General features: G+C 51.1%; 1 protein-coding gene across 1 annotated transcript; it reads left to right on the top strand.

Moving 5' to 3' along the window:
* Nucleotides 1–5,334: 5,334 nt before the first annotated feature.
* On the top strand, nt 5,335–15,688 carry EAH_00007740 (hypothetical protein, conserved; the record flags this gene model as incomplete). Its single annotated transcript, XM_013392143.1, has 19 exons — nt 5,335–5,350; nt 5,759–5,891; nt 6,007–6,213; nt 6,377–7,311; nt 7,419–7,964; nt 8,059–10,392; nt 10,500–12,013; nt 12,132–12,524; nt 12,638–12,758; nt 12,860–13,017; nt 13,177–13,348; nt 13,467–13,667; nt 13,779–14,030; nt 14,146–14,265; nt 14,438–14,649; nt 14,753–14,837; nt 14,941–15,145; nt 15,234–15,361; nt 15,534–15,688. The coding sequence occupies 19 exons, from the start codon at nt 5,335–5,337 to the stop codon at nt 15,686–15,688; spliced, it is 7,887 nt and encodes a 2,628-aa protein (XP_013247597.1).
* Nucleotides 15,689–16,090: the final 402 nt, after the last annotated feature.

Below are 16,090 nucleotides of genomic sequence, written 5' to 3'. Positions count from 1 at the left end.
CGGAGCAAATATCGAATGATGCTGCTCCAGTAGAAGCCTCAGGGATCTGTACACCCGTAGTATGCCCTCCGCCCTATATATTTTAAGAGTCCGGAAAGGATATTAAATCTGTGATATTTTGCCTGAATGCAAGTAACGACAAGACTTGCCAGTGATCGCTCCGATGGAGTGGTGGTCGCCCCCCAATACAAAATCACACCGCGTGGCACAACAACGAGGAGAGAACTGGCGACGACTATAATCAATCGATTTTTAGATTAAAACTCACAACGTGGCCCCAATGGATTTGAAATTCCTATAACTCACAGACATAGCGAGAACCGCAGTAAGGGCAGCAGCTCAAACATCTACTCAGCATTGCCCCTGATTGCCATGCTGAGTACACCTATCCCGCAATATCACTGAATGCACTTGTTTGTGTTTGAAGATAAGCCACCCAGAAGAAAGAACAAAGCCCTCATGACGAGTAGGAGTAAGGCTTTCTAACAAGCTCGTTGACACGCGCGCCGCCGGAAAAACGCCAGCCCCGCCTGTGACTCGTTGCCGGCAGCTCCATAAGTTGCCGGGTATTGATGGAAGATGCAGAACGTTTTCGCCTATAGAAATTATTTTATCGTTTCCCTCGTATGATTCTCCCCGAATTATTTGTCGGTTGTACTATCTGTCTTTGATCATTGCATGGCTGTTGCAAGCACGTGCCACGAGCCAGGCATTTGCATGAATGTCTGTTAAGTTTAAAACCGCATTCGACTCGCCTTGATATGCTTGTGCACAACTCGCACACACAAACACACACACATACACATACACACACACTTAGCCGGTGGGGGGCACACCCAGCACAACGCTTGGTGGTGCCTCCCGTCGGCGAAGTGTAGCCTCCAGAGGTAGTGTGTGACGAAGTCTCCGACCACTGCAGTGGCATGGCCTACATGAGGTTGGTACTTGTATTTACTGGCGTGAACTCTGCCTGCTAAGGGGCAGGTAACTGTATAACAACTATCTACAGTATTATTGCTTGCAGAGAGGCAGGACTTGGTTGTGCTTTCACCTGGGGCTACCTTGCAACACTAGTGGCGGCGAGGTGAGGCGCAGCTCATAACGGGCCGCCTCTTTTCTGAAGCAACCCCCAAGTTCTTGGCCACTGTGCCTAGGAAGCCTGGGGATGGAATTGGAGGTTCGATGATTTTTAGGGAGTCTTATCTTAACTATTTCAGCTGTACTGCAGCGCGCGACGCTCCTCTGGAAGATCGCGGAACCTGGATAGAATAGTAGAGAACCGTCGCAAGCTGCAATACAGCCAAACGACGTAAGATACAGTTTCTCCAAAAGCAGCTGACCTGCCCTGCAGTCTCAAAGTGCCCTCGGCACAGTGGCAAAGGGCCTGGGATGGTGCGGAGTGGAGGCGGTTAAGAGTTGCAACATACCTTGCCGCAACTCGTGCTGCAGGACAACCCCACATGGGAGCAGTGCATGTACTAACAGTGTATATTGTTAAACCAATACGTATCCCAGAATGGCCGGCCTGCACGCGAGTAAGACAGGTACCAATATCAGACAGGGCATGCCACGTATCTCCCTCCCTCTCGCGCAAAGCTGGAGAAGCCCTAGTGTGCGTAGTTGCTCAAAAAAGGACGGGTGCACCGATGCAGATAAAACCGGTTGCCAGAGGGACCCAAACCCCAGGCGCCGGAATAAAAAAAAAGCAGAAAAAGGAAAAGCACATGGGCAGCTTCATTTGCTTATTCTGTTTTGATTGGCTGCTGCTGGCGGCCCCGAACTAGCTTTTGCAGGCACTTCAGTAGAATTACCACTGGCATCGAGAGAACGGTCTGTGCCGTGCCTAGCAGTTGGATGACGCCTTTTGATAGGGACATTCAAGACTTATAAATAATACGCCAGCGCCAATTGTCAGGCCCAAATGAAAAACAAGTGTTAGCTGTGGATTGGAGTTATTGCACCGGAAGTGGCGCAGATTTCGTCTGGAAAACGATTTGCGCAGGATTGCACGCAGATATAAAAATATAGGAGCCCGCATGACAGAGCACTTGCCACCAAATGCTTGTACGCGGGCCAAATTTGAGGTGCGCTGCCCATATCTACGAATGCACTGTCCACCGCTGTGTCGGGAGAGCAAGTAGATGCTCCTAAGGCTTTGCTTCGCAGAAATCGCCCTCAGGCACCTATTAAGGTTTTCGGTTCACTAGCAAGTTAATGTGATATTCTCGTCGTTTTTGCCCGCTGTTGGTTCTTGCGCGTGCCTCCAGGAGCTCTTGCTCATTCTCATGCTGAAGCTGTTACAGTTCTGGGAGGATAGTTCAAGGGAATTTCGGTCATTCTCTGAGCCATTCAGGGGACTTATTTGAGTGCCCCAAACACGGGAGGAAATGGGCATATTTGCGGAGTCTATTCACAACAGCGAAAATGCTATCAGGGCCTCTGAAGTTCATATCCATTAGGGTGGCTTTTCCGATCGTTAAGGAATCGTAGTTCTCTGCAAGCATTTGGTTTTGGCAGCGTCTCGCTGCTTGCTCTGCTTCCATTTCGGACTAGTGAAGAAATACTCCAGTCGTACGCAGCCAAAAAGCCAGAGCCAGTTGCTCTACTGCTTTGCTGACCCAACCATCGCAAGGTATTCCACGACCTTGCATATTTTGCAAAACGTCTGTTGCGAAGGAGAAACTCGAACGAATAATATATGAACTTCACGCGTCGTCTGGGATCAGAAGAGATCGCCGGCCATGGTCCAGCGCTTTTCCCGTCGTCTGGTGTTGAGACTGGCAAGGACAACGGCTCCATAAGCATTTGAGTAAGAAGGGCGCAGCTCGGAAAAAATGTATGAAATTCAAAATAAGCGCAGTTGCGTAACAGAATGTCTGGCCGGTTGGGAGTCGAGAAAGTGCATAAACGACTGCGTTGGTGATACAATCGTGTGAAGTCGCAATGCGCTAGCCGGAATATCCACCGCACAACTCTTTTATTAGTGAACTCAGAAAAGCACTTCATGCTTGTCAGAGATTGACGGCCGGTTGGAAGAGTAATGGGCCTGTCGCATAACCAATCTCGACATTTTCTACACCCCATCAGACTATGAGGAACTCCTTCTGTTCCCTTCCACTCCAATGTGGATACAAGCCGATTATTGCGTGGCTATTTCGAGTGGTCTTGCTGAAACAGCATCATAACAACAGCTGTGTCACTGCCGTCGGCCTGTAGGAAGAACTGCCTCTCGCAATGAGGGATCGCGAATCCTGATACTCATTAGACGATAAAGCGTCCGAGCTCTTCCACCTTCCATATTGGGACAAATAGTTTTTGTTCTTCTCGAATAGATCCATCGGAAGAGAAAACCGTACGGATCAATCCATGGATTAAATTGTGATTGTGCGATGCGAGCCACAAGAACTTCTGAAAGTCCTTGCGAGTGTACAAGAGTAGGACCACCCCAAAATGGCCCCGATCTTCGCCGGATATGGCTTGACTCCTGGCGAAGGGAAACGAAACCCTAAGTAGCAAATTATCTGCAGAAAATGCATACGCGTGCGGATTCGCGAGCCATGGCTTCCCACTTAGTTTTACAGAGCAAGCCGCAGCTGCATGTGATCCTTCTTATGACTGCACCTAAACACGCCACCCCTGTGCATACCATCCAGCACCTACTGAATGGGGCCACGGAATCTGGAACGATCTGCTGCTACAGTTCAGAATGTCCATTCAGAGGCCCAAGTGGCATACAGTTTGCGAATACGGCTGTGGAACGCAGTCTTATCCGTGTCTTTCCAGCGTGATACAGTGCTGAGTAATCTCTATTTTACATGAGCGTTTTTTTAGTCCAATTCACCAACAATAAGACCTCCTTTGCAACCCTAATATGGCCAGCTAACTCAGGAGCGAAAACAATAGCAGCACTCGTTTTTCTGACTTTGTGATATTATTTATTGCAGTTGCTTTGGAGATCTAATGGGTTTCTGCTCCACACAGCTTGGACAAAGCAGTCAATTTTACTTGTTGTGCCAACCCAAGGGGGGACTAGGAGTCTGACGGGCTGGTGCCAGTCTCAGTAGAAGTGACTGTATATCAAGATAGCCTACAGAAAGATAACAGGGGATAAAGGACTGGATGAGGGCACTTCAACCAATACACCCTGTTGACTAAGTTGCTTCCAGTGGAAATAGCCAGAAAAGAACTTTGCTCGCACTAGTAACTCCAAGGGATAATTGATGGGAGCGCAGCCAGTTCCTTCAGAGGATCACCTGTGCGTAAACACATACAAGCGTAGGAAAGCAATGTATTCTAGCCCTCCTTGCGATGTAGGAGAAGATATAGGTAGGTTCATTCCAAACATGCTAACGCAGGAATTCAGAACATTCTTCTGAACCAAACCAGTGAATCCACATGGGCGAGTGCAACATTTCAACGAGCAAAGGCAACACCTCGCAGGTGCGAACGTCAGAGGGCATCGGCTGGTGAGATATTTCCTGCAGCAATCCCTGCTTTCAACTTTGCTGGACCTTGTACGGTCCCCCCAACACAATAGCACCACTACTCGCCCAACCTCGATCGAGTCCATAAGCAACACCAAAATCTCGATGCAGATATGGCAGTGCATCGCAACTGGGTTGGCTTAAAAATATTTTTTTTTGCAATCTAAGAGGTACCCGAGGACCTCACATGTATACCTGCGCAGCCCTCCCCTCCATCACCACCGGCCTCCCACAGGACCACGCCAGTTCTCCTGCTATGCTTGGACGGAGAGGTATTTCGCCTTTTGTCACCTTCAATCAATTTTAGATACTTACACTTTCCACGCACACATACTATTTAACCACTAAGCGCCTAGGGGTAGTAGAAGAGTAGCCACGGCACTTCGGTGGCTTGACCCGTTCACCGATGGTGCAGAGCGCTTCTCGCTTTTTAACGTAGAGACCTATACATTGAGTAGAGATCTCTATACAATGAGATAAACAAGCAAGATACTCTAGAACGCTTGGATCATTTTGCACCGTACGGTCTTTCTGACGTCCGTAGACGTTGTCCATCTGCATGGCGGTGTGCCGCAGGAGCAAGCCGTGGCCAGCCAGGCCAAGGACAGCCCGAAGAGCTGTCAGCGGCGTCCTGTTCCCCGTAAAACGCCTGTTCAGAATCGCACATTCAAAGTATTCGTCACTATATCTAGCTCTTCTGGAACTTGTTTGAACTTTCGGTTCCTCAGGCGCGTGTTTAACGCGTGCCCCAAGGGAACTGTGCTTCCTGTCAGTCTTCCGCCTCCTGCCTCAGGAGATACGGTCTCAGCTTCTTGCTCTTTGAGGAGGAACCTCCAAATGACTTGCCAAGATGGTAGCGGGAAAACGTCAGTCAGGTTCTTGCCCACAAGCTGGGGCGAACGTGTTGGGGGTCCCCAAGCTACACAAACTTGGCAGCAAGTTTTCGAGCACCGGAGGTCCTTATTGCTGTGTTTGTGCTTTTCGTCACGTTTTTGAGTCATCTTTTGAATCTGTTGGGGTCTTCTAACGGGCTAGACGAACCCAAGGACGAATGCCTTCCTGCGTCCCACGTGGCATTCCTATGTGCAGAAGTGTACACAGAGTTTGCTCCCTTCATGTCGAGTTATGACCGTATCTGTATCATTTGGATTGTATACACCAGCATGATTACGTTGCAGGCATGGAAGCAAGCTCCTACTCCGTGGGGAGCGGCTCTTCCACTGCTTTAGCGAAGCTTACACGGGGATGCGGCATGCGCATTCTGTTGTCTTCAGTTAAGAGAAGCCCGGACGCCGGGGTGGCGACCGCGGTGCAAGGAATTATTCAACATCAGAAGTTCAAGCGCATGCTTCTTTTCGGTTTGCGCTCTCTATCCGATTTTTGCAGTCCTACCAACCAGCTCTATCAGTGAGATCCGAGGCGATATACAGTTGTCAGGCTGCACGGTAGACCAGTTGCCTGTAACACAGTCTTTCACAATGTATGTACAATTCTGTGGCGTTTGACTGCGTGTGCATTTAAGGGAAAATGCCCAAGATGCAATGGACAAGGGAGTTCTCCCTGCTATGCAGACGGCAGTGGAAACATTTCCAGATGACGAGGATCTTATGAACTGTTGTTCGAGAGTCATATGGGCTATGTCTGACGCATGTAAAAGTGACCTAGACGCTGGACGCATTGGACTTCTGGCTACGCATGGAGGGGCTGTTTGCCTCGCGATTGTCAACAGGTGAGCTCACTTACGCTCATTTCTAGGAAGCATTCTTTCGGCTACACAAGTTGTAAGCATGAATGTCGCTGACGGTTGGGTGCAGTTAACGAAATTAGTGAAAGCACGCAGGCAGTGTGGCATGTTTCTGACCGACGATGTGCTGATTTGTGGACATTTCCAGCGGTCCAAGCGAACCACAAACCGTGTCGGACACGATGACATTCGTTGAGAACATGCACAGCATGGGGAGCCCTCTGGACGGAGGAGCCCTTGCGCCGGGACTGTTAGCAATTTTTTCGAAAAAGGTGGACATGAAGACGGCATCGCGTGTTGCGGCGGCTCTTGCTGTCGCCACGAACTCTCCTTCAGGAGCCCAGGCAGCGGCGGCAGCGGGAGGGATGGGTCAGGTTTTAGAGTTCTGTCTTGCGAATGGGGATATGTCTGAACCTGCAGTGCAGTGTGTTGAGTCGGTTTTCGACGCCTGCAGGCATATGGCAGAACAGGGTCAGGGGCAGCGCACAGTACTGGAGCAGTGCATTGGCGTTATGGACAAGTATAGGAGCAAGAAGGGGGCCTTCTCGAAGGGTTCGGCAGCCCTGGCATCGATGATCGGACCAGAGCAGCTACAGCAATGCCTGGCGACTCTTAAGTCTAGTTCACCTGGCTCTCCCGAGCACGACGAAGCATTAACAACTCTTGGATCCATGTCGTACATCTCATCATTTACGGACGAGATTGTGCGCGCTGGAGGTATCCCTCTGTTGTGCGAGCTCATCAACAGCAGCCTTACACAAATCGAATCAAGCCCGGAAAAAATCTACAAGGTGATCGGTGGGGCGGCAAAAATGCTGGCTCGCATTGCCTCAAATCCGACGAACGTGGACTCGATGGTACAGTCAGGAGCAGTGGCCACCCTAGCAACCGCAGTTTCTTACTGCACGGATAACTTGGAGTGTTTGGGAGCTCTCTGCATGGCGTTGACTCCTCTCGCTGCCCGCGAAAGTCTTGCTAGCGAGATTGTGCAGTATCAGACATTCGCGACGGTCCTTCCGCTGCTGTACCAACATGTGGAGAACTCTGACTTCGCTCCCCTGGCGATGGAGCTGGTTGCCACTGGTGAGGACTAAGGCTGTCTGGCTAAAGCAAAAGATATGCCCTGTGAGGGGAATGAATGGAAATTTAGCGCGGCGGCGTGTCGAGCTTGTTTATGAATTTACGCGCAGGCTCTCAGCATGCTGAGCTTCATCAACACATGGTGGCTAACCTGGCAGTGGAGATCTGCGCAATGTGCTGCAGTTACCACTTGAAAGATACGGCTTTTCAGGCAAACGCGATCCTCTCCCTTAACCGCTTGGCCGGCAATTTGACCAGTGTCCGTAGCATCTTGGAGTACAGCGGCTTTCAGGGTGTTAACGCCTCAATTCGGGCAAACATCCAGGACGCCACCATCGTTCAGGGGGCTGTACAGCTTTATGAGCAACTTTCAAAAGTGGCAGACGCGAAGACATGCATGGCCAACACTGAATGCGCTGATGCCGTACTGGAGGCAATGCTTGAGCACGAGCAGAATGAGGCACTGGTGAACTCCGGTGTAAACTGTTTGAGCGTGATTGCAACGGAGGATGACTGCAATCGTCACCTCAGCGACCTGGATACTGCTATCCAGACGGCAAAGGGAGATCCTGACCGCGCTTATCGTGCGCTGGCGGCCGTTGCCGGCCTCAGTCGCGTTAGCCATCTGCGGCAGTGTTTCGAGGCTAGGAATGCTGGTACGCCGACAGCTAGTTGCAATTATGTATTGCTGATGTGAAGACATACGTTATTGAGTGTGCGGTGGTACTTGTGCGCGTTTGGTTCCTGCAGCGGAAACGATTTTGAAGGGCGTTCAAAACTGGATTGACGGAGCACGCTTTGAGGGCCAAGGCCGCGTGATTCGTGCAGGGCTTAAAACGGTAAAGATCATCAAGGTGAATGGGGACGGAGATCTTACCCCTGTCTTAGTGAGCATGTGCGAAATCGCGTGCCTTCCTCCAGTGAAACGCATTGTAGAGCTCGAGGAGCCTGATGACAACATCTTGGTGCACTGCACAGCGGGTGCGAGGGACGTCGCGGCTACCAGCAGGATCAGCAAGGAAAACATTGAACCTGCAGTTGAGGCAATAATGAGAGTTATGCGTAAATACGCAGATAGCAGGCGTTCCCAGATCAACTGCCTTGAGGCCCTCAACTACCTTGCTCTGTGTGACTCCGGCGGTGGCGTGCAAGTGCTCATCAAAGTTGGATGCATCAACGCTGTGGTGCAGTATCTCAACAAGTCGCCGATGTACCTAGATGCTCAGATTGCAGGATTCACAGTCTTAGCGACTTGCGCAAAGGTTGACCCGTCTTCAGCCGAAGTCATGAAAAGATGTAATGTTCTCTCCGCTTTGAAGGTGGCGATGCGAACCCACTCTAAGAGCAAGGACCTCAAGAAGACTATTGCTCCTCTTTTGGCCCTGCTCATGCCCGTGGACGCTCTGGAGAGAGAAATTGCAGAAAGAGTTGCGGAGTGCAAGGATGCCATGCAGAAGAACAGTATGGTGGGCATGCACGAAGCTCTTGTCGAGCTGAACGAGCTTCTGGTGTCTGCCGAGGGAGCAAAGATCGCTGCCCGTCTTGGCGTTGGAGCGGACCTTGAACGATTTGCAAACTACGCTGTTGGGAACAAGGCTGTCGCACTGGGAGCAACGGAATACGATATTCTCGGCAATGATTTGTATGTTGCCACGATGTCGGAAATCGCACATGCCGTTGAGCAAATGGCATCGGTGAGGACTGGGTGTGTGCATTGCATCAAAACGGGGAATGTGGAGAGCGTGCTGAGCATATACTCTGGTGTGAATGGCACTGAAAAGTGCGTGCATTCCGAGGAAGCCGCTCTTCACTCTCTGGAAGCTCTGCGGCTCATGGTCAAGACGGACAGGAAGTCGGCAGATGTCGCGTTCGAGCGCAATGTTGTTGCTACTCTTTGTAGTGGGATTGACAACTACCAGGACTCAGCAGCAGTGCTTGCGGCGACTTGTGGGTGCCTTGCGGCCTTGGCTACAACTCCTTCGCGGGTCGCAGCCTTAGTGGCACAGCCTGACTTTGATAACCTTCTCAACAGGCTTGTTAAGGTCGTAAGCGAAGATCCAAAGAGGGAAAATCGGCTTGTGGCCATCAAGGCGCTCAGGGAATTGGTTGAGACATGCAACGATCCTTCCCTAGCAGTGAAGATCTGTGATGCCGGTGCTGTCAACGCGCTGTATGCCACCATCGAGAACTACGGAGACGACGAAGAACTTGTCCGTGAGGCAGCAACAACCTTGGCACTGCTGGGTGTGCACGATGACCTCCGTCGTTTCTACGGAAATGATGTGCGCGCTCCATGTATGATCCTCACGTCTGCGATTGACAAGCAGAAAAATAGCGGCGCAACAGCATATCAGTTGCTGAGTGTACTGAATTGCATTACAACACGCGAAGACCGCCCCGTTCTTAAGGAGCTTGGCGCTATGGGACAAGTTGCAGACGCCATGCGCCTTCACCCTGATGATGAGGATATCACAAGGGTTGGGGGCGAGCTCTTTGCCAAAATGGGTGCGGATGAACAGATCAAGAGCATCATGCTTCAGATTATCTCTACAGTTGAGAGCGGCGACGAGAACACAGTGGCGACGGTGGACGCGCTGTGTGCGCAGTTGGCCATGTATTTGGCTGCCCCCCTTGACGATCCAGCAGACGCGCTGCAGCACACGGAAAAATGCCTCACGGCACTCACGACTGTGCTTCAGATGGCACCGGAAGACCAGAGACTTCATGGACACGTGGCTATTGTGGCACGGAGACTTTGCGACCGATGCTTCGACGATCCTAATGATTCCTATGGAGCATGGGCAGTAGCAAGCAGTGGTTTGCTCCATCAGCTTGCCTCCATGATCGCCTCTGGGCAGGTTGACAGTAACAAGGGCTTCCTGGTCCCAGGATATCGAACCCTTGCTGCGTGTGCTGCCAACCCCTATAGCATGCCTACACTTCAGGAGGTTGCACCTTCATTTCTCCCGCAAACTTATGCCTTGCTGGAAGCCTATAAGAATGACGCAGAGACGACTGCTCGCATTCTCGAATTCTTGAGATACTTCGCAGAGGATGCAAATGGAGCTGCGCTCGTAATACAGAGTAAGTTGCTTGCATGCCCTTCAACACCTCCTCCACATTGGGTCGTTCGAATGGCGTAATGGCGTACTGTATTTTGCAGAGTGCTTTGGGTTGTTTCTTGTCTGCAGACATGAGCGGATCTTCGGGCGACATAGTCGCCCTTACTTTGCTGTTGATGCAGCAGCACCAGCAGAGCGACGCTGTCGTGACATCAGGGATGTATTTACTTGGGGCTCTTGCATACAATGGAGCTGTCTCGGGTGCGGATCCGATTCCGAAGTTTGCGGATGGGTCTGCGTTGCGGGAGTGCGAAACGCTTTGTGGAGCGAATGCTAGCCAGGAGCGCATGATTGCTTATGCAAACTTGGTGGAACGTCTGATCCTTTCTCAGTCGTACGGGGATGCTCTTTCCAAGCAAAAGGCCTTGGAAAAGCTCGTTATGAGGATGCAGGCCGAAGAGGAGTCAAAGAAACTCCCAGAGGAGGCACGTGCCACTATGCTGTGCGCTGTCTGCCGGGTGTTTATGGCAGCTGGGGCCGCCGCACTGGTTTGTGAAGTCGAGCGTTCGAAGGGCTTTGAATTGATTATACAGGCAATCGAGGACTATCCAGATAACCCAGGCGTTCTCCGCGATTCTTGCCGAGCGCTTGCAGCCATGTCAGCTAGCGATGCCAACTTGGCGGCTCGCACGATCAAGGAAGCAATACCACTGCTGGCTGCGGGTGAGGCCCAGGCAACTATAGCGAGTAATGCGGAGTGCGCCGATGCATACTGCGACTTACTGATGCAGCTGTGTGCAACTGAGGGCAACGGAAGGCAACTCCTAGCAACTGATGGCGTGGAAGAGTCATTGAACAGAGTAGACGCTCTTTGCGATGCTGGGGGAGCGGAAGATGCTGTCGAGTTAAAGAAGAAGACGGCCATGATTCGCCAAGCCATGGCGGACGACCAGCCGCACGAAAAGACGTGCAAGGATGTCTACGACCTTTTGAACGGCCGTGTCGCGTCGTCACTCTCGATCGCAATTCCGGAGGTTGCAGTTTTGCAAGAGGAGCTTGAGTTCGTATTCGGCCGATTGGTTATGTACAACGGCGAAAAGCTTGATTGGCAAACACCAATCGGTGCTGATCACCAGTACGGGAACATGGCGCTGGAGATTTTCGCGACTTCCCCAGTTAACTACAAAGCACTGCAGCAGCAGGACTTCGTCAAGATGGAACTGTCGATTATGAAGAGCGTAAAAGATGAAGAAATTGTTCTCTACTCCGTCAAGGCCCTAGCTGCTGGCTGCAAGAATCCGGCCTGTGCCCAAGATGCTGCAAGAACAGTAGGCTGTCCAAATATCGTAACGGAAGCAGTAAGCAGGATAAACAAGGACACGACCCTATCAAATGAAAGGAAGGAGGAGCACTTGTGCTCTAGACTTTTGCTTGTCGAGCGCACTGCTGTCAACCGTAACCTCTACAACAAGACGAACGCTGTCTCTGAGCTTATCCGGTGTTGGAATGACTACGACAAGGGCCTGTACTCGACTGCGTTGCTGAGGCATGTATTCCGTGCCATGAGGCGAATAGTCTCAGATGCTCATGTTGACGAGCTGCTGAAGGCTAATGTGCTGCAGCGCTTGATTGCTATAGTAAAGGTGAACATTTGCTCGCTCAAGCAGACCCTGATGGCACTGTTTGTATACTTCGTCCGCGGGAAGGGATGTGGAAGTTTTACCTCATACTTGTGGCTTTTGTTTCCCCGTTGTGCTGCAGAATCTCAACTCGGACATAGCGTTGCTGCCGGACGTCCTTTTCTTGCTGGGTTCGCTGGCAGTGGTGCCGGAGATCAAGACCAAAATTGGAGAGCTGGATGGCGTAGCGGCATGCAACGAATTACTTCAGCGGTCCCTTGCGAATCCGCAGGCGACAGCAGTAGTTACGAACACATGTCTCGCTTTTGCGAACATTTGCATTGGCCACAAGAAGAACACCGAACTGTTCCACAAGCTGGGAGGTCCAGATCTCACCGTTCGTGTCTTGAACGAGCGCTGCAAAGAATATGATGTTTGCAATGCGGCGTCAGTGTTGCTCTGCAACTTGCTTTACAAGAATGAGCAAATGAAGCACCATCTTGGTACTAATGGAGCCCCGGCTGCTCTCGTGAAGGTGAGGAGGAGCCAGTACCATGGAAGACTATGCTAACTTTTAGTATAGCTTCGGCACAACTGATGTTTCTTTTGACACAGCGACTGTGTGGGGGAACTTGCGTGCATTCTCAGGGTCTTTCAAATTACGACGGTTCGACGGAGCGGTCTGCTATACGCTGTTTGGAGTCGCTCTTCAAAGCTATTAGCAACCTGTCTCTGTACACGCCAAATATCCAGCCATTCCTGGACGCTGGTGAGCCACTATCCTCAGACTTCTCAAATATTTTGCCTGTACTGGTTTTTGGGCGCCGCAACTCACTGCTAGTCATGTGTCCTGCGCTCATCGCCTTGCAGGAATTGAGAATGCCTACAGCGCGTGGTTAAGCAATCTGACTGGGGACTTCCCGGATGCACAACTTGAAACAGGTTGCCGTACTCTGGCCAACCTTGTGATGGAGAATGACCCAAATAACATGCGGAAGTTTGGTGTTTGTTTGCTACCGTGCATGCAGGTAGGTTCCCAGGGCCCACTGTACGGAAGGTGGAGTGCAGTTTCCATTGGAGCTGCTGCTGTCATATTTGTCGCATGTGTTTACGAGTGTCTCACGAGACTGAACTATACAAAAACCTGCTTCGCTGCTGTTGTTGGCTGTTGCTGTTCTTTCGTTCAGGTTGCGAGTCAGGGGCGCCAGGATACGAAGGCTTTAATGCTTCTTTTAGATATAGAAGCATCTCTTTGCCGATTGGAAGAAAATGCCGTAGCGTTTGCTGACAATGGGGGAATTGAAACGACAATTCGCATTATTCACCAGTTCGACTATGACGTAGGACTACTGACGCTGGGTAGGCAAGCATCGCTTATTTCATTTTTTCCGTATGGGGGACAGAGGGTGCACTTCGAATTGAACAACATTCAGGTTGAACGCGAGATCCTGCATCTGAGTGGACGTTTTGCTTGCAGGCATTCATTTGTTGAGCATCCAGTCTTCACTAATGCCTTCAGTTCAGCGCATGGTGGAGGCTGATGTATTTTCCATTCTTGTCGGATGCGTGGATGTTGACGCTGAGGGGAATGAGGTTACCGATCTTGTTGTGGGTGGCCTCCGCTGCACACGGCGCATCATTAGGTCGCAGGAGCTTGCTTTCGAGTACTGCAATGCGGGTACGATGACGTTGCTTCAGGTGGACGATCAGATGCTGCTTGGTATCCTTGCCGATTATCTTCTGTGTTCATCTGAGAATGCTGTCTGCTTTTTGTCTTCTGCTCCTCCAGGTGGTATCGCAACCGTAGCGAATGTCATCTGCAAGTCGATAAACCAGCCCATGGTCATGCTGGAGGCTTGCCGAGTTCTGCTTTGCCTCCTCGCCTTGACAACAAGGCCGCAAGAGGAACGTGCGGCGGCCGTGCAGGCGCTGCATGAAGCAGCTGCGAAGGCAGCTGAGGAGTCCGGTGCTGTGCCAGACGAGAATGGCGAAACTCGAGAAGCTGAGCCAGACCCCGAGGAGCTTGCAAATGCTGCCTACGGTACGAATCACAGTACATTTTGCAGGGCTGCACGGCAGTGCAAGATTGAAATGTTGTAGGAACTCTGTGTGGACAGCCAATTCAACCCGTGGTGCATTCCGTCGGTGGCTCGCAGGTGGTTGGTATCACATGGGGATGGATGAGGTCATGATCGGAGCAATTATTCAGGCTGTTTGCGCATGCGCTGGTTCTGAAAGCCATGCGAAACAGCTGCGTCTACAGCGTGTGTCTCTTGGTAAGAGCCGCTGCATGTGTACTTCTGCATGGGTATTTCCAACTCACACCTTCGCATATCTGCGTTTTGCATATGGTGTGGTTAGCATGGCTTGGCGGATTCCTTGCGTGGCGCTTTATGTTCACTACTGTTGTCAGCTCGCGTACTTCTCGTGAGCACTGTTTCGACGCAGGTGTGGCTGCATACTTCGTATCGGAGCAGATGGGTCAGGACTCTTTTGTAGGGAGTGGAGGAGAACTCATGATCATGCAGGCCCTCAATTCTTTCCCCGGGGAGCTGTCTCTTGCTCAGCTTTCATGTATCATCGTCAATTCAATCGCAATGACATCGGGTGACATGTATGAGAGCATTAAGACAAGGGAACTTGTGGCGGCGTTCAAAACGGTACGCGCTGTGTGACAGTCTGGGTTTGCGCGCTGCTCTCAAGAGGCAATGCCCCAGTGATTATTCGTGTGTTGCCGTCGTTTTTGCGTCCCTGCTGCTTCAGAGCATATCAAAAATAGGGAACAAGAAACCCGAAGAGAAGGCTATTCGCGATGAGTGCCAGAAGACACTGGATGCGCTGGGCTCAAGTGAGTGTAGGGAATGAATTGGGTGCCCCTCCTTTTCCCTCGTAGGCGTCATTTTAGCAAAACGGCAATAAGTCATGTTCTGCTGCTTGTTCAATTGACGCAGACCTCGATCCTATGGACGCTTTTGCGTCCACTGTAACCGAATTGGACATGAACATTACGCAGTGGAATGTGGACCCATATCCTAATGGCGTACACGACTTACCGGTTCACGTGAAAGAAGCCCTTCGTAAGGGTGGCGAACTTAAAGTGTACATTGGCGACAAGGATGCAGAGAAGATCAGATGGCGTAGTTCGCAGGACCTCAAGTAAGTGACTCATCTTGCAGAACAGGCCCCCTTCCGCTGTGCTACGCGCGTGCTATAGTGCAGCAACATTTTTGCTGCTTGTTCGCAGCTCTTTCGAGTGGAATGTTGGCAATGAAACGGACTGGAACAACCGCGTGCCTATTGTTCGGATCCGAAACGTTGCAAAGGGCTTGTCGCACCCTGCGCTTGTCAAGGCGAACAAGAAGTCGAGGAGCGGTTAGCAGCTGCAGGACTTAGCGTATTCGGTGCCACTTTGAATTAGTTTCGTTTCTGTCAGCTTGCCGGTGCTTTTGAATTGACGTACGCAGCTGGGTTGCTCGTTCGTTTTTACGCATTTGGAGACTTGCAGTGCCATTGTTCTCTGTTCGCTACCCTGTTCTGTCTGCAGTGACCTCGAAGATTTGTCTTTGCATCTTCGGCCCACCAAACGAAGACAATCCATCGGGCATTGAGCTGCCGCTTCGGGCCAAGTCACAGAAGGAACGTGACCAGCTTGTCGAGATACTTGTGCAGTGGCGCGATGCTGCTACTTACAACTTCTGAGTGCCTAGTTTATGAATGTTCCCCACGGTAGCGAGCTGTTAGAACGGTCGCTGGACGTGCAAGGCATGACTGTCATCATTCTGCCGTAGCGACGTCGTAGGATATATCTGACAACTCTTAGCAAGTGTACCAGTATTTTACTAAGACGTGCCTGCACCACGCTCTGTGCACTGGCACTACAAGCTCTTAACGCAAAACGCATCGCAATTGTCAGAGATTGACTGATGTTAAAGCTTTGAGAGTTGCATCCTCTCATTTGGGACGTACAATTGCGTTGAAGGAATTGAACAGGCGTAGCGTAGTGGGCACGTATCCAGCACAGTTGCGTTCAGAAAAGGCCAAGTGGCACAAATCGAGAACTTAGATTGGGTACTGGGTGGAACGGTAGAAAGCACTAGTTGT

Source organism: Eimeria acervulina, genomic scaffold (genome assembly GCF_000499425.1).
Source record: "Eimeria acervulina Houghton genomic scaffold, Eah_scaff36, whole genome shotgun sequence".
In the NCBI taxonomy this organism is placed as follows: domain Eukaryota; phylum Apicomplexa; class Conoidasida; order Eucoccidiorida; family Eimeriidae; genus Eimeria; species Eimeria acervulina.
Note: the sequence above shows the minus strand (reverse complement) of the source record. Positions and strands in the feature narration are given on the sequence as shown.